The 18,540-nt window shown below is 39.6% G+C and overlaps 1 protein-coding gene across 1 annotated transcript in view; it reads right to left on the bottom strand.

Moving 5' to 3' along the window:
• Positions 1-510: 510 nt before the first annotated feature.
• LOC107145128 (adenylosuccinate lyase-like) overlaps positions 511-18,540 on the bottom strand; it is an 18,412-nt gene continuing 382 nt past the window's right edge. Inside the window, 2 exon segments of the mRNA XM_048795380.1 lie at positions 511-880; positions 883-1,844. Of these exon segments, the coding sequence (XP_048651337.1) occupies positions 537-880; positions 883-1,844 (1,306 nt within the window). The 3' untranslated portion in view covers positions 511-536.

Here is an 18,540-nt window from a genome sequence, read left to right as displayed (position 1 = left end):
CTGAGTTAAAAGCTGATTTAAATCTATCCTTGTTAGATGAAATCTTAGTTATTCTCCTAATTCTGGGTCAAATGTAAATCTTCTAAACAATAGGTTTTTTTCAGCCAGGAACCATGGTGCACCTGTAATCCCAACAACTCAGGAGGCAGAGGCCGGAAAGTCAAAAGTTTGAGGCCAGACTCAGCAACTTAGTGACACCAGGTTTGGAAAAAAAAAAAAAAAAAGGTCAGGGATTGTAGCTCGGTGGCAAAAAGCCCTGGTTTCAATCCCAGTACAACCACAACGGCAAAAAAAAAAGCGCCAAAAAACCACACAGAGTTAAGTACAGTTCACTTTGTTGTGCAGTGTTAAACCTTAGAAAGAAGAAAGGACTGTATCAATTTAAGATAACCATTCTTGTTGTAAAACAAGGCACTACAGTAACATTACTTTCAAGTGTCAGCAATAAAGTTAACAAACCAGCAATGATTTTTCATTTAATTCTCTTCCAACTCTACAGACGTAATATGGTTTTAACAGGGGATATACCTCCTCTTCTAAGAATCTTTGTTCCTGTGGGGGGGCACGGCCAATGGAAGAAGAAGGATCCAGTAAATGCTGCAACTGGGGTGAAGGGGACTCAAGTAGGCATCAGACTGGATTCGTTCTATGAGGTCATTGTCATCCCCTTCCTGCTTCACAACATCAGCTGCTTGCTGGGAAAGCACTCTAATTTTCTCATGGCGATCCTGGTGGCTACCCCCAGCTTTGACCATGGCCATGATGATGTTCTCTGTAATCATGAAAGGCAGTTCCTGCCTATTGCGCCATTCAATGACTTTGGGGTACACCACCAGTCCTTCAGAAATGTTTTATGGTGTGTTCAATATAGTATCTGCCTATGAAATACCTCAGCCAAACAGATTCGGCGGTTGGCACTATCATCCAGTGTGCGTTCAAACCACTGCACAGAAGCTGTCTGCAGTGGATCCATGAGAAGGGTCATCAGGTGACGGGCAAGGCTGCAGCAGCGTTCTGAGCGCATGGGGTTCCTCTTGTATGGCATTGCACTCGAGCCAATCTGCTGATTTTCAAAGAGTTCCTCTGTCTCCTTGAGATTTTCCAGGAGGTGTATGTCAGTGCAAATATTGTGCCCTGATACTCCCAAGCTAGCCAGCACGGACAACACCTCGATGTCTACTTTTTGTGAGTACGTCTGCCCTGGGATGATAAAAGCCCTCTTGAACCCTGCCTTTTCTGACACCAACTTGTCCAGCTGTTCCACCTTTTGGTGATCTCCCTCAAAGAGCTGCAAGAAACTAGCCTGAGTGCCAGTGGTGCCTTTCACTCCACAGAAGCGCAAGTTCTGGAGATCCATGCAAAGACCTTGAATCCAAAGACAGCAACGTTTTCCAACTGTGGTCAGTTGGGCAGGCTGGAAATGTGTAAAACCTAAGGTAGGAAGATTGGCATGTTCCTTAGCAAAGTCAGCAAGCCGAGAGATCACTCTGGCAAGCTTCGGCCAAAGCAGGTCAAAAGCATTTCTAAGAATAATCAAGTCTGTGTTGTCTCTAACATAGCAGGAGGTGGCATCCAGGTGAATAATGCCTGCAGCTTTTGGACAGCAGTGGCCAAATGTATGTACATGAGCCATAACATCATGTCGCAACTGCGTCTCTTCTTCAGCTGTCATCTTGAAGTCCATGTTGTCCCAGTTTGATTTCATCTCCTGGATTTGTTCATTTGTTATAGGCAAACCCAATGTCTGCTCAGCCTCTGTCAGCCACAGCCAGAGCTGTGGCCTGTTGCTAAAAACGAAGCACTTCTCGAGGCTGGTGTAGCTGGAAGCAAGCGGTGAGTGGTAGCTGTCAAGCACGAGCCAGTCTTTGTACTGGGGATTGAACTTGGGGGCACTTGACCACTGAGCCACATCCCCAGCCCTATTGTATACTTTATTTAGAGACAGGGTCTCACTGAGTTGCTTAATGCCTTGCTTTTGCTGAGGCTGGCTTTGAACTTGCGATCCTCCTGCCTCAGCCTCCCAAGCTGCTGGGATTGTTGACATGCGCCACCATGCTCGGCAGTCTTTATTTTTTAAATAAAGTACACAATGACTATTGTGGTAAAAATAAAACAGATAATGGCTAAAACTAAACATTTTCAGTTTTGTTGCTGACTTGCAAATAATAGAATTAAATATTGGCAGAAGGAAAATCTGCAAAATTCTTTAAGGCAGATGGACTCAGAAATAAGTCTATGAGAGAAAGTTGCTCATGCTGGCAGCTCTGATTAGCTAAAAAACAGAAACAAACAAAATCCTGATTGAGAAATGAGTTCTTTCTTTAGAATTTTGAGGGGAAAGTTTGATTTTTATAGGAATGATTCCAAGAAAATAAAGATGAAAACTACTTGAAATAGTTTGACCTCAACATATGCAAAATTGACCATTTATTGATTTGCTCAACAACTACTTATTTAAGTCAAATTGGACTACTGAATTTCTCTTAATACTTTCTTGCTGGAAATGTATCAATGTTGAGATGATTTTGACTAAAATATTTGTGTCCATAAACTTTTCAGAGTCAATTACTTCTGGGCTTGAAATGACTTTCATTATAAAAGCTCCACTGGGTGAAAACATTAAGGCCAACTTACCAGAATTGACATGGTAGGATCAGAAGTCTCTACAACTGTATGCCTGTTATCCCAGTGAATCAGGAGATTGATGCAGGAGGATTACAAGTTCAAAACCAGTCTCAGCAATTTAGTGAGGCCCTAAGCAACTTGGTGACACTCTATCTCAAAATAAAAATATGAAAAGGGATGGGGATTTGGTCAGAAGTTAAGCACCCTTGGGTTCAATCTCTGGTATACCTCCCCAAATTAATAATAATAGTAGTAATAAAAATTTAAAGCCAGGCACTGTGGAGCACACTTGTAATCCCAGCAACTGGGGAGGCTGAGGCGGGAGGCTCATGAGTTCAAAGTCAGCCTCAGCAAAAGTGCAGCACTAAGCAACTCAGCGAGACCCTATCTCTAAATAAAATACAAAATAGGACTGGGGATGTGGTCAGCGGTTGAGTGCCCCTGAGTTCAATCCTTAGTACCAAAAAAAAAAAAAAAAAAAAAAATTAGCAATTAAAAATAAGTGCTGCAGATGTAGCTTAGTACTAGAGTATGCCTGGGTTCAATTCCAATACTGAAAACAAAGTTTCTAACATAAAAATTATTTTAACTTGTGTTTGAAAGTATTTTTATTATAAAAATAACAAAAAAGTTAAATGAAGAAAATAATCATCTGTAATATCACCATTGAAATAAAACCTCTGTTAAACCCTTTGGTATAACATTTTACTTTTCTTTTTAGTGTATGGAATTTTAGACATAGTTGTGATAATACTTCATATGTAATTTTCATATTGATTTTTAAAAAATTTTAACTTTAGGTTTTTAGCATTCTCACTTTATTCCCTTATTTTTGCAAATATTCTTTTTAAAAGCTGAGGAGAATTTACTCCTGTTTCCTTTTGGCTGGGCATATAGGGATTTGCCAGTTTTGTAGTCTATAGAAATAATGCTATATATCATTTCACATACAGATTTTCCTATATTTAGAATTATTTTGTTAGGACAGGTTCTCAGAAATGGGATTACAGAATCAAAGACCTTTTTTTTTTCCTTAAATATGGAAAAAACATATTGAGCCTCATCAATAGAATCCTGACCAGAAATGAGACAAGTGAAAAAGCAACTCGAATAATTCACCACAGCCTCTCTGTAATTCATTTACATATTCCTTCTTTGATTGGAAGTTTGCGGTATTTGAGGAAGATCAAAGAGTTTGGGGTTTTAAAGTAATTTTTATTTTCATCAAGGTAATATATTTTGCATGATTAACTACAAAGCTCATAAAAAATTGGACCCCTGCCCTGTCCTTCCCCATTCTCAAATTCCCAGTTTTAATTCTTTCAATACTTCCTTGAGTATTTGTCTTCATATTTCTAAATAATATCCCTAAAATGCCATTTCTATTTCTTGTATGCACAAATTTTAGGCTTTCTAATGTGGAAGATGAAAACTTTTAAATGATTAATTTTTTTAGTTGACAAATAAAAATTCTTTATGTTGGATAACCTGGTATTTTGAAATATACCTACATTTAGAATGAATAGAAATGCACACCCATGATCCCAGAGGCTTGGGAGGCTGGAGCAAGAGGATAGTAAGTTCAAAGCCAGCCTCTGCAAGTTAGTGAGGCCCTAAGCAACTTAGTGAGACCCTGTTTCTAAATAAAATACAAACAAAGAGCTGGGTTGGGGGGAGGCTGTTGCTGTGACTCAGTGATGGAGCATTCACCTGGCATGTGTGAGACACTGGGTTTGATCCTCAGTACCACATAAAAAAATAAAATAAAGGTATTGTGTCCACCTACAACTAAAAATATATATTAAAAAAAGAGGGGGCTGGGGATGTGGCTCAGTGGTTAAGTGCCTCTATTCCCATAAAAATTAAATCCAGAATGGCTAAATTAAGTTAAAGCATACACATTATTTCACATACTTTTTTTGTGTGTGTGCGGTCAGAACACATAAAAGTTATTCTTTTTTTAAAAAAAGCTATTCTTTTATCAATTTCCAAATATATAATACATATAACACAGTTATTAATGTAGTCACTCTATTGTACGATAGATCTTTTTTTGATGAGCCACATCCCCAGCCCTTTTTGCATTTTTTTATTTTGAGACAGGGTCTTGCAAAGTTGCTTTGGGACTTGTTAAGTTGCTGAGGCTGACCTTGACCTTGCAAACCAGCTCAAAATGGATCTTTTGAATTTATTCTTCCTGTCTGAAATTTTATATCCTTTGACCAAAAGAAAATAAGAATTTTTTTTCATAGTGCTGGAAATAGAATCCAGGGCATTATGCATAAAAGGCAAGTGCTCTGCCCCTGGACCACATACCCAGCCCTAAATGAGAATTTTAATGTTACATTCCTCCTCTCATAGATGTGGGCATATTGGCACACAGTCACATGCATGTGCATGCACACATACTTCTCTTTTTCCACTTAATGTATCTCACATCAATTTTTCTTTGGTGGGACATTATTCTTCAGTAACTTCCTAGAAGGGGTGTCTAGAGGTGAGTTTCTTTATTTTTTTAATGCACTTTTATTTTTTAATACATTTTTTTTAGTTGTTGATGGACCTTTATTTAATTAATTAATTTATTTCTAGATGGTGCTGAGAATCAAACCCAGTGCCTTGCACATGCTAGGCAAGTGCTCTTCCACTGAGCCACAACCCCAGCCCTAGAAGGTGAGATTCTGGAAAGTTTACCTGTCTCAAAATATCTTTAGTCCACTCTTATACTTGACTGATGGTTTAGCTGAAATTTAATATTTGAAATAAAGTAATCTTTTTCTTTTTTTTGGACAGCATGCCTTTATTTTATTTGTTTATTTTTTTATGTGATGCTAAGGATCAAACCCAGTGCCTCACACGTGCTAGGCAAGCAGTTTGCCTCTGAGCTATAGCCCAGCCCCCAAATCTTATTCTTAGAATTTTGAAGGCATTCTTCAAGTATTCAGAGTTGCTTTTGGGAAGCTGAATGATATTCTGTTTTAGTCTGTTTTGTTCTGCTATGACAGAACTACACAGACCTGGTAATTTATAAAGTAAAGACATTTATTTGGCTCACAGTTCTAGAAGCTGGCAAGTCCAAGTGTTGGCAACTGCTTAACATCTGTTGAGGGTCTTCTTGCGAGGTCATTCTGTGGTAGAATGTGGAAGCCAAATGGGCATGCACATACGTGAGAAGAGCCAGAAAGCCTTCAGGCCTTTTAAAATTGGAATTAATTCATGAGTGTGGAGCCCCATAACCTAAACACCTCCCATGAAGCTCCACCTCCCAACAGTGTTGCACTGAGGATTCAGTTTCTAACAAAGCCTTTGGGGAATACACTGAAGCCATAGCATATGTCCCACTCCTTGGCATATACCCAAAGGACGTAAAATCAGCATACTCTAGTGATGCAGCCACATCAATGTTTATAGCAGCTCTATTCATAATAGCTAAATTATGGAACAAAACTAGGTGCCCTTTAACAGATGAAGGGATAAAGAAAATGTGATACACACACACACACACACACACACACACACACACACACTGGAATATTACTCAGCCATAAAGAAGAATGATATTTTGGCATTTAAATGAATAGATCTGGAGATTATCATGTTAAATGAAATAAGCCAATTCCAAAAAATCAAAGGCCAAATGTTCTCTCTGATATGTGAATGCTGACTCACAATGGGGGGGAGGTGGGAAGTGGAGGTTCACCAGATTGGACAGGGGGGAGTGGGGAAAGAGAATAGAAAAAACAGTAGGATGCATCAGACATAACTTTCCTATGTTCATATATGAATACACAACCAGTGTAACTCCATATCATGTACAACCACAAAAATGGGAAGTTATACTCCATATATGTATTTTATGTCAAAATGTATTCTACTATCATGTATAGCTAAAAAGAACAAATAAAAAATTAAAAAAAAAACATAGCATATGTGATCTGATATTTCTTCTGGATGTTTTTATGATCTTCTCTTTGTCCCTTGATGTTCTGAAATTTCACCATACTATCCTTGGAAGATTTTTTTTTAATGTTCATTGCAGCTTTATTTATAATAGCCAAGGATTGGAAATGACCCAAACCTTCATTTGAAGATAGATTTTTTTAAAAAAATTAATTGTGTAAAAATCTATGAGTATTTAAATCTGAAAATCCATTTCTTTTTTTTCCTAATATTTTTTTAGTTGTCAATGGATCATTATTTTATTTATTTATATGCGGTGCTGAGAATCAAACCCAGTGCCTCATGCATGCTAGGCGAGTGCTCTACCACTGAGTCACAAACCCAGCCCCTGAAACCCTATTTCATTTAATTTCGAGAAAATTATCTTGAATCATATTTTTGATCATTTTTTCCCTGGAAATATATATATATATATTTATGTGTATACACACACACATACACACACACAAACACACACACACAAATAAATCCTGAATGGACCTTTTTTGTATGTGGTGCTGAGAATCAAATCCAGTGCCTCACACATGCTAGGTAAGAGGTAAGAGATGACACAGCTCTATTACTGAGCTACAACTCCAGCACCTGGAACTCCTTTTATACCTCCTGGATTAATTTTTTTTTTAAATGGTGCTGGGGATGGAACCTAGGACCTTGTGCATGCAAGACAAGCACTCCACCAACTGAGCTATATCCCCAGCCCGCCTGGATTAATCTTTAGGTCTGTAAAAAAAATTTCTTGTAATGTCCATCTCTTTGTCTTTTTGTTCTGCTTGATGGTGATTTCCTTGGCTTTATCTTCCAACTTTTCTAATATATTTATTTTAGATTTTTGTCTTTAATTTTCAAGAACTCTTACTTGTTCTGGGTTCCTTTTTTTGTAGTATCCTGGTTTCAAGGATGGCTGTCATCATCTCTTACCTCTTCAAAGGGATAAAGAGTCTCTCCTGCTCCTTGTATGCTTCTGAGTTTCTTTCTGTCATGGTGGAATCTTCTTTCAACAGTGTAGGGATCCGTTATTATCTGTTTGTTTGAGAGAAGCCTTGAGAAGTGGCCCGGCCATTGTATGTGTGCATGTGCCTGCATGTGTGTGTGTTGGGGGCTCTAAGGAACCCTTTTGACTGGCAAGAGTCAACGGAGAGTGGGACCTGCCACATTACTGCAGATTCTCAAAGGTTGTCATCTGTAAGTCTCATCTCTGAGGCTACCTATGTGCTCCAGTGGGAAATCCTCCCCTCTTCTGCTTGAAGGAAAGTAGACTGAGGGTTTCATTATTGCATAGGTAGACCTTCTAACCTATTTTCCTGTCTTCCACAGTGCCTGTTGTCCCAGGAGCTGCGGTTTCAAAGATGGAATTTCTTCAGGAGATAAACTTCAGTGAGGGGAGCACAGGCAGAATCTCTTTTTATCCAGAGGAGATTCTTATGCAAAACTTTCAGTCATCCTTACTGTTCTCAGCCTCATGAATCACCCTGGACTCAAAGAAAGCCTACTTTTTCCCAGGAGTTGACTTTGATAAGTGATGTTTCTTTCTCCCATCTGTTTCCTAGGGCTCAGTGACTTCAGGGGAACCTAGATGATCCCAGAGATTCCAGTATCTTTGGTCTGTTGATTGCTCTTTGTATTAGTCATCTATCGCTTACTTATCTATTACACAAGATGTATTGACTTAAAACAACAGCATTTATTATCACGTAGTTTTGTGGATCAGAAGTTCCATGTGGCTCAGTTCAGCTGGGTCTCTGCTTCAGGATTTCTCACGGGCTGCAATCAAGAGGTTGTTGGCTGTGGCTAACGTTATCTCAAGGCTCAACTGGGGAAAGATCTGCTTCCAAGTCCTCTCTTGGCAGGCTCCAGCTCCTGGTTGGCTGTTGGCTGGAGGCCACCCTCAGTCCTTTACCACTTGAGTTTCTCCATAGGGAAGGTCACAACACTGCAGCTTGCTTTGATGGGCAAGTAGATGAAAAGAACCAGAAAGGGAAGGTATGAGCAAGTTTAGAGTTCCATTCTTTTACAACATAATCTCGGAAGTGATACCCATCGCCTTTGCCTATTTTATTGTTAGAAGCACCTCACTCAGTCCAGGTCACATTCAAGCACAGGGATTACTCTCAGAGGTGAATCCTGGGAGTCACGGATCATTGGAACTCCTCTGAGAGGGCCAAGTGCTACACCCCTGCAGGGAGCACTCCCACTGGAAAGCTTCTGCCTCTCTGCTACGGTAGAGCTGTGCTTCTCCACTCCATTGTGCACACACAACCTGGACCCATGACCTGGAATCACGTGCAGATTCAGATTCATGAAGTTCAGAATGGGGCCTGACAATCTGTATTTTTACTGTTACCCAGGTGATGCTGCACCCAGAATTTTTCCAATTTTCTTTTATAAAACTGCATCATGAAGGAGAAGCAGTAGCTTTTATATGAATTAAGAGGCTAAGAGAGATAGTCTTGGATATTGACTGTGTTTTTTTTTTTTTTTTTTTTAACTGAGGATTTAACCTAAGGGTGCTCTACCACTGAGCTACAAGCCCCAATATTTTTTAAAATTTTCTATTTTGAGACAGGGTCTCACTAAATTGCTGAGACTGGCCTCAAACTTGAAATCCTCCCACCTTGGAGTACAGACATGTGCCACCCGGCTGGCCTGACTGAAATTTAAATGGTATCCTATTCTTACTACTATTAAAATGTTTTATTTTTTTGTGCACAGCCATAAAGAAGGGTGTAAGCATTGGAAACAAATTCATCTTCTAGAATTTAGCTATAAAAATCTATAGATAATTAGTAAAGGCTTACTGGTAATAAGCACAGCAGAAGAGTTTATTATGAGCATAGCAGGTTTCTCCTAGAGTCTCTGGGTAGAAATGCATCCAGGCCTGGAGGAGGAAATAGAATTAGAACCCCAGGCAATGTGCTTTCCATTTTTTTTGCATTTAGAATTCTTTTGTGTGTGTGTGTGTGTGTGTGTGTGTGTTTGTGTGTGTGTGGTATTGGGGATTGAACACAGGAGTGCTTTACCATTGAGTCTCATCTGCAGTACTTTTTATTTTAATTTTTAGACAAGTTCTTTCTAAATTGCTGAGGGCCTCACTAATTTGCTGAGGCTGGACTCGAACTTTCCATCTTTGTGTCTCAGCCTCCCGAGTTGCTGGAATTACAGGCATGTGTTACCATGCCGGGCTTGTATTTAGAATTTTATTCTGTTTTGTTACAGGGCAGAAATCCTGGTCACTTGGAGACATGATGTGGAAAGTCTGGAGGAAAGCAATCATTAATCTTTTCTTGAATTGCGCTGGGTCTGTATTCCTGGAATATCTATTATCTGGTTCTTGGGACTGACCAAATTGCCGGTTCAATTTCCAAGCTGGCAATCTCTAACTTGGATGCATCAGAATTACCCTGGAGAACTTGTGTAATACAAATTGCTGGGCCTATCCCAGGAGTTGTCTGATTCATTAGATCTTCGGTGGAGCCGCAAGGTGGAACTTCTACCAAGTTCCCAGATGCTGCTGATTCAGCAACCACACTTGAGACCATTGGTCTAGGTTAACTTCCCAGCAGAGGAAGGACAAAGGACACTGGGAAGAATTAACCAGCTGATGACAGTTGCTGATAAGCCGAAGTAGAGGAATGAGGAATTGATGGCTGAAAAGGAACTCACCTGTGTCTTAAGCTCCTTCTGAATGTTGGTGATCATTTGTGATAAAAAAAAACCTAATGGCAATTATCATGAATACAAGCAATAATAAATGTTGGTGAGGATGTGGAGAAAAAGGTACACTCATGCACTGCTGGTAGGACTGCAAATTGGTGCAACCAATCTGGAAAGCAGTATGGAGATTCTTCAGAAAACTTGGAATGGAACTACCATTTGACCCAGCTATCCCACTCCTCAGTATATACCCAAAGGACTTAAAATCAGCATATAGTAACTTAGCCACATCAATGTTTATAGCAGCTCAATTCACAATAGCTAAACTATGGAACCAACCTAGATGCCCTTCAATAGATGAATGGATAAAGTAAATGTGATACATATACACCATGGAATATTACTCAGCTTTAAAGAAGAATGAAATTATGGCATTTGCAAGCAAATGGATGGAACTAGAGAATATCATGCTAAGTGAAATAAGCCAATCCCAAGAAACCAAAAGCCAAATGTTTTCTCTGATAAGCTGATCCACAGTGGGGATGGGGGTAGGGAAGAATGAAGGAACTTTGGATTGTGCAGAGGGGAGTGAGGGGAGGGGTGGGGCGGTGGGATGGGAAAGACGGTAGAATGAGAGAGACATTATTACCCTAAATACATGTACTGGTGTGACTCTGCACCATGTATAGCCAGAGGAGGGAGAAGTTGTGCTCCATTTGTGTACAATGTGTCAAAATGCATTCTGCTGACACTATAACTAATTAGAACAAATTAAAAAGAAAAACAAGACTTAAGACAACAGGGCATGGTGGCACACTCCTGTATTACCTGAGAGTAGAGAGGCTAAGGCAGAAGAATCGCAAGTTTGAAGCCAGCCTTAGCCATTTAACAAGCCCCCTCAGCAACTTAGACCCTGTCTCAAAATAAAAATGGAAAAAAGGACTGGGAGTAGAGCTTGGTGTTAAACCTCATCCCAAGTTAAATTTCCAGTACCAAAAAAACAGAAAAAAGAAAAAAAAATAAGAGAATAATCAGGGGGGTGAGGTGGTGGTGGCTCAATGGTAGAGAGCTTGCCTAGCATGTGTGAGACACTGGGTTCCATTCTCAGCACCACATATAAATAAATAAAATAAAGGTCCATTGACAACTAAAAAAAAAATTTAAAAAAGAGAATCAGTTCATTACACTATATCAGGATAAGTTATACTCATAGGATGGATTCTCAATTAGATAGGTTTTCAAAATAATAAATAGGAACATGGGAAAATTAGGAGTTGAGAAAGTCAGCAATGTGTACAGTTCTTTTAGCTCAGCAGTATGCCCTGTTGTTAGAGCTAGTTTTGTGTTTGGTGTTAATTTTTGTTTTTATTTTTGTTTTGTTCATCACTCCTGGGTGGGGCGGGGGTGGTGGTGGAAGGAATTGCAGAATTTTTTTTTTTTTTAAACTGTGATGGAGAGTAATAAAGATGATCAGGCATTCCTTGTAGTATGTTTATTTAATGAACGCTCATGTAACATTTCTTCTTTATTAGTTTTTCAAATTTCTGTTTGGGATGTTATTAAATCAACAGAGCACTTAAACAATTCAGCCAGTTTCTGAATGGCAGTAGGTATTTTTCTACTGTATTTAATGAGGCATCTCACCCAAATGGTTTCTGTTGTCTTGGATTTTTTTTTTTCAGGGTTTGCAGCAGTTTTATACATTCTTTGGAGAGGGCAGGGACTTCACATACATCATAGCCTCTTTTAGCAAATCATCACACACCGCGGGAAAATCAAATAACAACTCTAAAACATGATTAGCACATTCACTGGCGGGAACAAGTTGGGTAGGGGTGATTGGTCAGTACAAAAGGGGTATTCATTTGAACTGATTGGTTTAAGCCATGAGGGGTGTATGTGCTGAACTACATGGTTTCCCAACTTGTTATCAACCACCGTAAACTACTGGGAGGGTTATCTGGCTTGTTGTCTTGGATTTTTATGCAGTGTTGTACAGACTGCACTCATTACATGTGGACAGAACACTTTTTCTTACTAGATTCTTATCTGAATGAATAGTCCCATTCCAAATCATAAGATATTGAGATTGGATAATAAATGACTCCAAATCGACAAAAGACTGAGTCTGTATCTGAAATGTCACTGCTGGCTTTTAGTTCCTCAGAAAGAAGGAATATCTCAAAAATAGAATGGAGGGGCTGGGGATGTGGCTCAGTACTAGAGTGTGCTTGCCTAGCATGCATGAGACTGTGGGTTTGATCCCCAGCACTGCAAAAATAAGTAGATAAAAAATGTAATGGAACACTCTTGTGGAGTGGGGAGTGGAGGCCTTTCTAGGTATCCACTTCTTCTCTGACTCATGTTCCTTTCTCTGTAGCATCCTTCCTCCTTATATTCTTAGGGAATATTGCCAGATGGAGGGAGTGAAAGTGCTTACCTTGAAAGTACAGCCTCTTTTTTTTTAAACTCTTTTTTCTTAATATTTATTTTTTAGGTGTAGATGGACACAACACAATGCCTTTATTTTTATGCAGTGCTGAGGATCAAACCCATGTCCTGCCTGTGCTAGGCGAGCATGCTACCACTGAGCCACAATCCCAGCCCCAGAGAAGTACAACCTCTTAAAGCTTTAACACTGCAGGGTGGTCCTCACGTCAAGGTGGACTGCATATTTGTATAATTCTTCAAAATTGTCTTCTGTTGGAACAGTGACAGCTGCAAGAATATATTCTGTCTCACATGGTATTCAAAATATAACCTTGGCATTCCTTTTATGGAAGAGGACTATAATCCTTATGCTTTAAATCCGGGTGTGCTTGTGAATTCCGTTTAACCAACAATGTGACAAATGGATACTGCGTCACTTTGGAGGCTTGATTAGAAAAGGTGATGTAACTTCTGCCTAGTCCCCTGGCTACTTTCAATGGAGCCCTGAGCTGCTCTGAAAGCATTCTGACTGCTCTGAAGGATTTGAGAGGAAGCCCAAAGTAGCCCCCAATTTAGAGTCCTTGTGGAGAAGCCCTGCAAGTTGCCAAAGAGAAGAGAGAAATGCCCTGCGGATACCTAGCTGCTTCCGCCCCTGCTGCTCCAGCTCCACCTACTGATTGCTGGGAGACCCTGAGTCAGAAATGTCCAGTCAGGAACTCTCAAGGTTCCTGACCCACAAAAATCACTGGATAGTAAAGCGATTACTACTATTTCCTCCTCTTCCCGCCCCCACGCCCCTAATGCTGGGGATCAAATCCAAAGCCTCCTGTGCATGCTAGGCAGGTGCTTTACTACTGAGCTACATCCCCAGCCCTGATGGTTGTTACTTTAAACCACTAAGTTTATGGAGTGATTTGTGGTACTGCTGTAGTTACTGGAACATTTCCTAAAATAAGTGAGAATGAGTGAAAGCAATTCTATCAGTGAAGTTTCCTTAGTTACAAATAGGAGAAACTGACTCTGACTAACGAAGCAGATTTATATGGTAAACTGACAAATTTAGAAGTAAGAGGGAGAGGTGGCCCATGCCTGTAATTCCAGCAGCTGGGGAGGCTGAGGCAGGAGGATTGAAAGTTCAAAGCCAGCCTTAGCATCTCAGCAAGGACCTCAGAGAGACCCTGTCTCAAAATTTAAAAAAGGCCGGGGATGTGGCTCAGAGGTAAAGCATATGTGGGGTCAATCTCCAGTTCAAAAAAAAAAAAAGAGGAATTGAAGAGAGGAAGAGAAAATAAGTCTGTAAATCTGGAACAGCTGTCACCAGCTACATGTGGCTATTGATGCTTGAAACAGGGTTACCATAACTGAGGGACAAAAGTTTACTTTTTATTTGTGAATAACTTAAAATTAAATTTAAAACTGATAACTTGTAGATTACTTTTCCATTAAACACGCTGTTCTGATAGGACTCTACTTCACTCTAACCATTGCATCTCAGAAAATATCATTTTTGCATGGCGGTGTGTGTGTGTGTAGGGGGGGTGTAAAGTTTGTAGTATTGTCCATAAATATTTCATGGATCTTGTTGGTGTTAATGGATTGATTTGGACTGAATGGATTTTTTTCTATGAGCAGATGTAATATTGGAATGTGTTTATTTGAATATTTTATGAAGACATAAAACAAAAAGGCATGATTTACATAGTAATTCGTTCGTAACTCATAACTGGTAATTAAATTGAAACATTTATTACTTAGTTATGACAGTTTTTCTAATTAAAAAATAAGAATAGATAAAATTTTGAATTTAAAATAAAGGCATATGATTGATGAAGAATTTGGGTGCTATATAGAAGCTGCTATAATGATCAGAACAGTAAAGAAAAAGGGAACCTGAAGAAGATAAGCCACAAATGTCACCAGGAATAGCAACTACAATTTCAGATGGTAGAGGAAATGGCCAAAGTTGTTTGTCAACATGTGATGTTGTTAGTGCTCTGAGATTTATGGTTGTGAATTCTTCTTTTTGAGGGGTGGGGGTAACGGGGGATTGAACTTAGGGGCACTTGACCATTGAGCCACATCCTGAGCCCTATTTTGTATTTTATTTAGAGATAGAGTCTCACTGAGTTGCTTAGCTAAGTTGCTGAAGCTGGCTTTGAACTCTTGATCCTCTTGCCTTAGCCTCCTAAACTGCTGGGGTACAGGCATGTGCCACTGTACCCGGGGGTTGTGAATTCTTGTGTATTAAACATTTCTGTTTTTCTTTTCAGTAGTTATTGATTCATGTTGCTCTTAAACACACACACACACACACACACACACAAAACACTTTATGCTCTTCAATAATTCTAACAATGTAGAGGAGTTCTGAGGTCAAAATGTTTGAGAACTGCTGATCTAGGGCATAGAAAAGGTAAAGTTTAAGTGGAATGTTGTTGTGGCATTATGAACTAGCAGGATTCACTGGAACATTTAAAAAATAAGGACTTTTAAAATGAGAAACTGGCCTCATGTTTAAGGAAATCCCATCTCCCTTTTTACTTTCTTTTCTCCCCTAATATCCTTCCTTCATCAAGGTCCTCTTATTGTACTGACCCATTGTACTTGAGTTTGGAGCTAGAAGACTCTAATTAGGGTTTTCCCTCCTTCATCCACGTTCAGATTGTCCTGTCTTGAGTTGCACTTTACAGGACCTTGTTAGTTGCATGTAAAGGCCAATGGAGACAGTTTTCAAGGAAATAATTTGCATTTTTAAAACAGATTAATGTTTGAAGACATAGTCACTTCATTCCACAGTTATTTTGGTCTGAGGAATGAGGAAGATGGATGGAGTAGGAGCCCTCCATGCATAGTTTGAAAATCTCAACAGAGTGAGTCTGAGACAATGCAGAATTAATAAATGACACTCCTTGGAATGACAACAGCAAAAGGCAATTTCCACTGCAGCACTCTGGGGCCAATCCAATCTGGTTGTCACTCAGCCTTCTCTTCTGGTACTGAAGAGCCCACCAGTTTCCAGGGGCCAGTGGTGTGACTGGCCACTGACCTGGGTCATAGCTCTATATCCTCTGATGATTATTTGAAAAGCCTCACAAGAAGGCAGTTTTTAAAGATCCTGAGACTCGTAGACACATTTTATTTTACAGACATTATTATAGAAGTTCTTTTCAAATTTATCTGGTGATAACTACACACACACACACACACACATACACATACATACATATATATATTCCAATCACTTTTTTATTCTGTCAATTTGAAATATAAACAGATAATCAATAGTGACTAGACATATGAGGAAAATTTATTTTTTAGAAATAGAAACAAAAAAGTATATAGGACACAATAAAAATATAGTGATAATTCTTTAAATATACAAATATCATTAATATCCTTAAGAAAATAACCAAATATGTTGCATCTGTGGAACAAAGAAGTATCAGACCATAAACTGGTTCACAGACATTAAAAATAGGGTAGCAGAAACAAAATACTGACAGAAAAGAAAGTAAATTTTTTAAAATACCAGAGAATAAAGCAAACAAATGAAAAAAGATAAAATGAATAAAAATTTAAAATTGGGCCAAATAATGTTCCAGAAAGAGAGAATCAAGGAAATTAACATAGATATGATTTATGAAAAATATTCAAACAGAAGGCCAGTAGCTTCCAGACTGAAGTTTCTCAAAGGGTGCCCAGCAAAGGGGATGAAGATAAAACTTAATATATTTTTAAAAGGCTATTTTTAGAGCAGTTCTTAGTTCAGAGCAAAACTGAATGGAAAGTAGAGTTCCAGTGTATCTCTTGTCCCCATAAATGCACAACTTCCCCTACTACCAGCATCTTGCCCCACAGTGGTACATTTGTTACCATCACTGAATCTACATAGACACATCACCCAAAGCCCTTAGTTAACATTCAGGCTTCACTCTTGGCGTTGTGTACTTTATGGGTTTTGATTAATACATAAACACAAGTATTTACCATTATAATATTTTACAGAATAGTTTCTGTGCCCCTATAATCCTTTGTGCTCTGTGTATTCATCCCTTCCTCCATTCAATATCACTTGGCAACTGCTGATTTTTTTTTCTTTTTTTTTTTTTGGGCGGGGGGTGCTGATGATTGAACCCTGGGGCTCTTACCACTGAGCTACATTCCCAGTCCTTTTTTATTTTGAGACAGGCTCCTGCCAAGTTACTGAGGCTGGCCCTGAACTTGGGATCCTCCTACCTTATCCTCCTCTGTTGCTGGGAATTAAAGGCGAGCGCCCAGCTCACTGATTTTTTTTTTTCCTGTATCACCATACTTTTGCCTTTTCCAGAAAGTCATGTAGTTGGGATCTCATAGTTTATATCAATTTCAGAGTGGTGGTGTCATCTTTTATGACTTCATTTCTGCCTTCTACACAGTTCGTATTAACCTCATTTTTACCTGTGGAGAAGTAGATGATGACTGATACACAAAAGGAAAAAGCAAGCTACAAAGTGTAACCTGGGAAACTCATCCACATCACATGGGGGTGATAAAGCCCTGAGGGAAAGAAGAAATGAGGAGTATTGTGGCCAGGGAACTGTGTTTAGAGAGGGCTTGGAGAGCACCTTTGAAACAGGAGCAAGGCCCAGATCCTGGGCAGTGCTATGCAGGTTAAGGGAAGGCTTTTCTTTCAAGTGTACAGGAAGCCATCAGAGAGTTTGAAGCAGAGTAATCAGAATTCATTTACATTTTAAAAATAACACACAGACTGCTGGGAAGAAGAGACTGTAGGTGGACCCAGAAGCAGTCTGGGGGTTAAATAACTATTGCAGTAGTGGAAGCAGAAGATGATGGTGGTTTGCTCTAGAGTAAGAGTAAAGACACTGGTGAGGAGCACAGAGACTGGAGACACTTTGAAGGTTAGATTTGTTAATGGATTGAATGGCAGGGAGACAGAATAGAGTAACCTAACTTGCTGCATTCAAGAGCAGGCAGATATATACCACAATAGTAAAGACTGATATGGTGAAAGAACTTCTGCGTTGGGGACTGGGAGGAAGTGGGGGAGGAAGAGTGTTGTACATATAAATGTCTTTCATATGATGTGTTCTTCAACATTATACACCGAAAAATTTCAAAATTTCAAAGAGCAAATTGAAAGAATTTTACAACGAATACCCACATAACCCACCTTCTAAATTTTACACTTTACTATCCATCTGTATATGCCTCTCTTAGCCTCACTTTTGGAGTGCAGTTAAATTGCAGACTTCAATGTATTTCCTTCTAAATTCACATCAGCAAGAATCTAATCTGTTTTCATTTGATCTAAAATTTACATACAAGGTGAAATACACAAATCTTAAGTGCATACTGGCTGAGTTCTGACAATGCATACACCTATCCATGCCTTAAACTGAAATGCAAGGGGGCTGTTGGATGTGGGAATCTGGCTCTGGGAGGAGAGGTTTGTGTTTGAAATGTAAGTTTTGGAGTCATCAAAACACAGGTTTATTTATGAGACTGGATGAAAATATTCAGGTGTATAGAGGGAAGAGAAGGTCTCTGTCCACAGAGCCCAGCATTTAGAGGCCGGATGGAAGAGCGGGAACCAGAGAATTGGAGGTCAGGGGTTGGACCAGCCTGAAGAAGCTGGCCCAGCCCGGGGTCCTGGAAAGCACTTCTGCTTGACACCTCGGGCGGTCCTCGTAACCTTCGGGGTGGTCGGAGGAGTCCAGAGATGGCAAGGGTGGGGTATAGTTCTGGGGAGCAGAGTGCAAGGCCGGAAGGTCAGCCAGGAGGAGCGACAAGGAGGAATGGTGAGGAGGGAAATTGGAAAAAGGAGGTGGAAGGAGTGGAGGAGAAAAGGGAGGAGGCAGGGGAGAAGAGAGGAGC

This window comes from Marmota marmota, unplaced genomic scaffold, assembly GCF_001458135.2.
Source record: "Marmota marmota marmota unplaced genomic scaffold, marMar, whole genome shotgun sequence".
NCBI lineage: Eukaryota > Metazoa > Chordata > Mammalia > Rodentia > Sciuridae > Marmota > Marmota marmota.
This window is presented reverse-complemented; position numbering and strand designations above follow the sequence as displayed.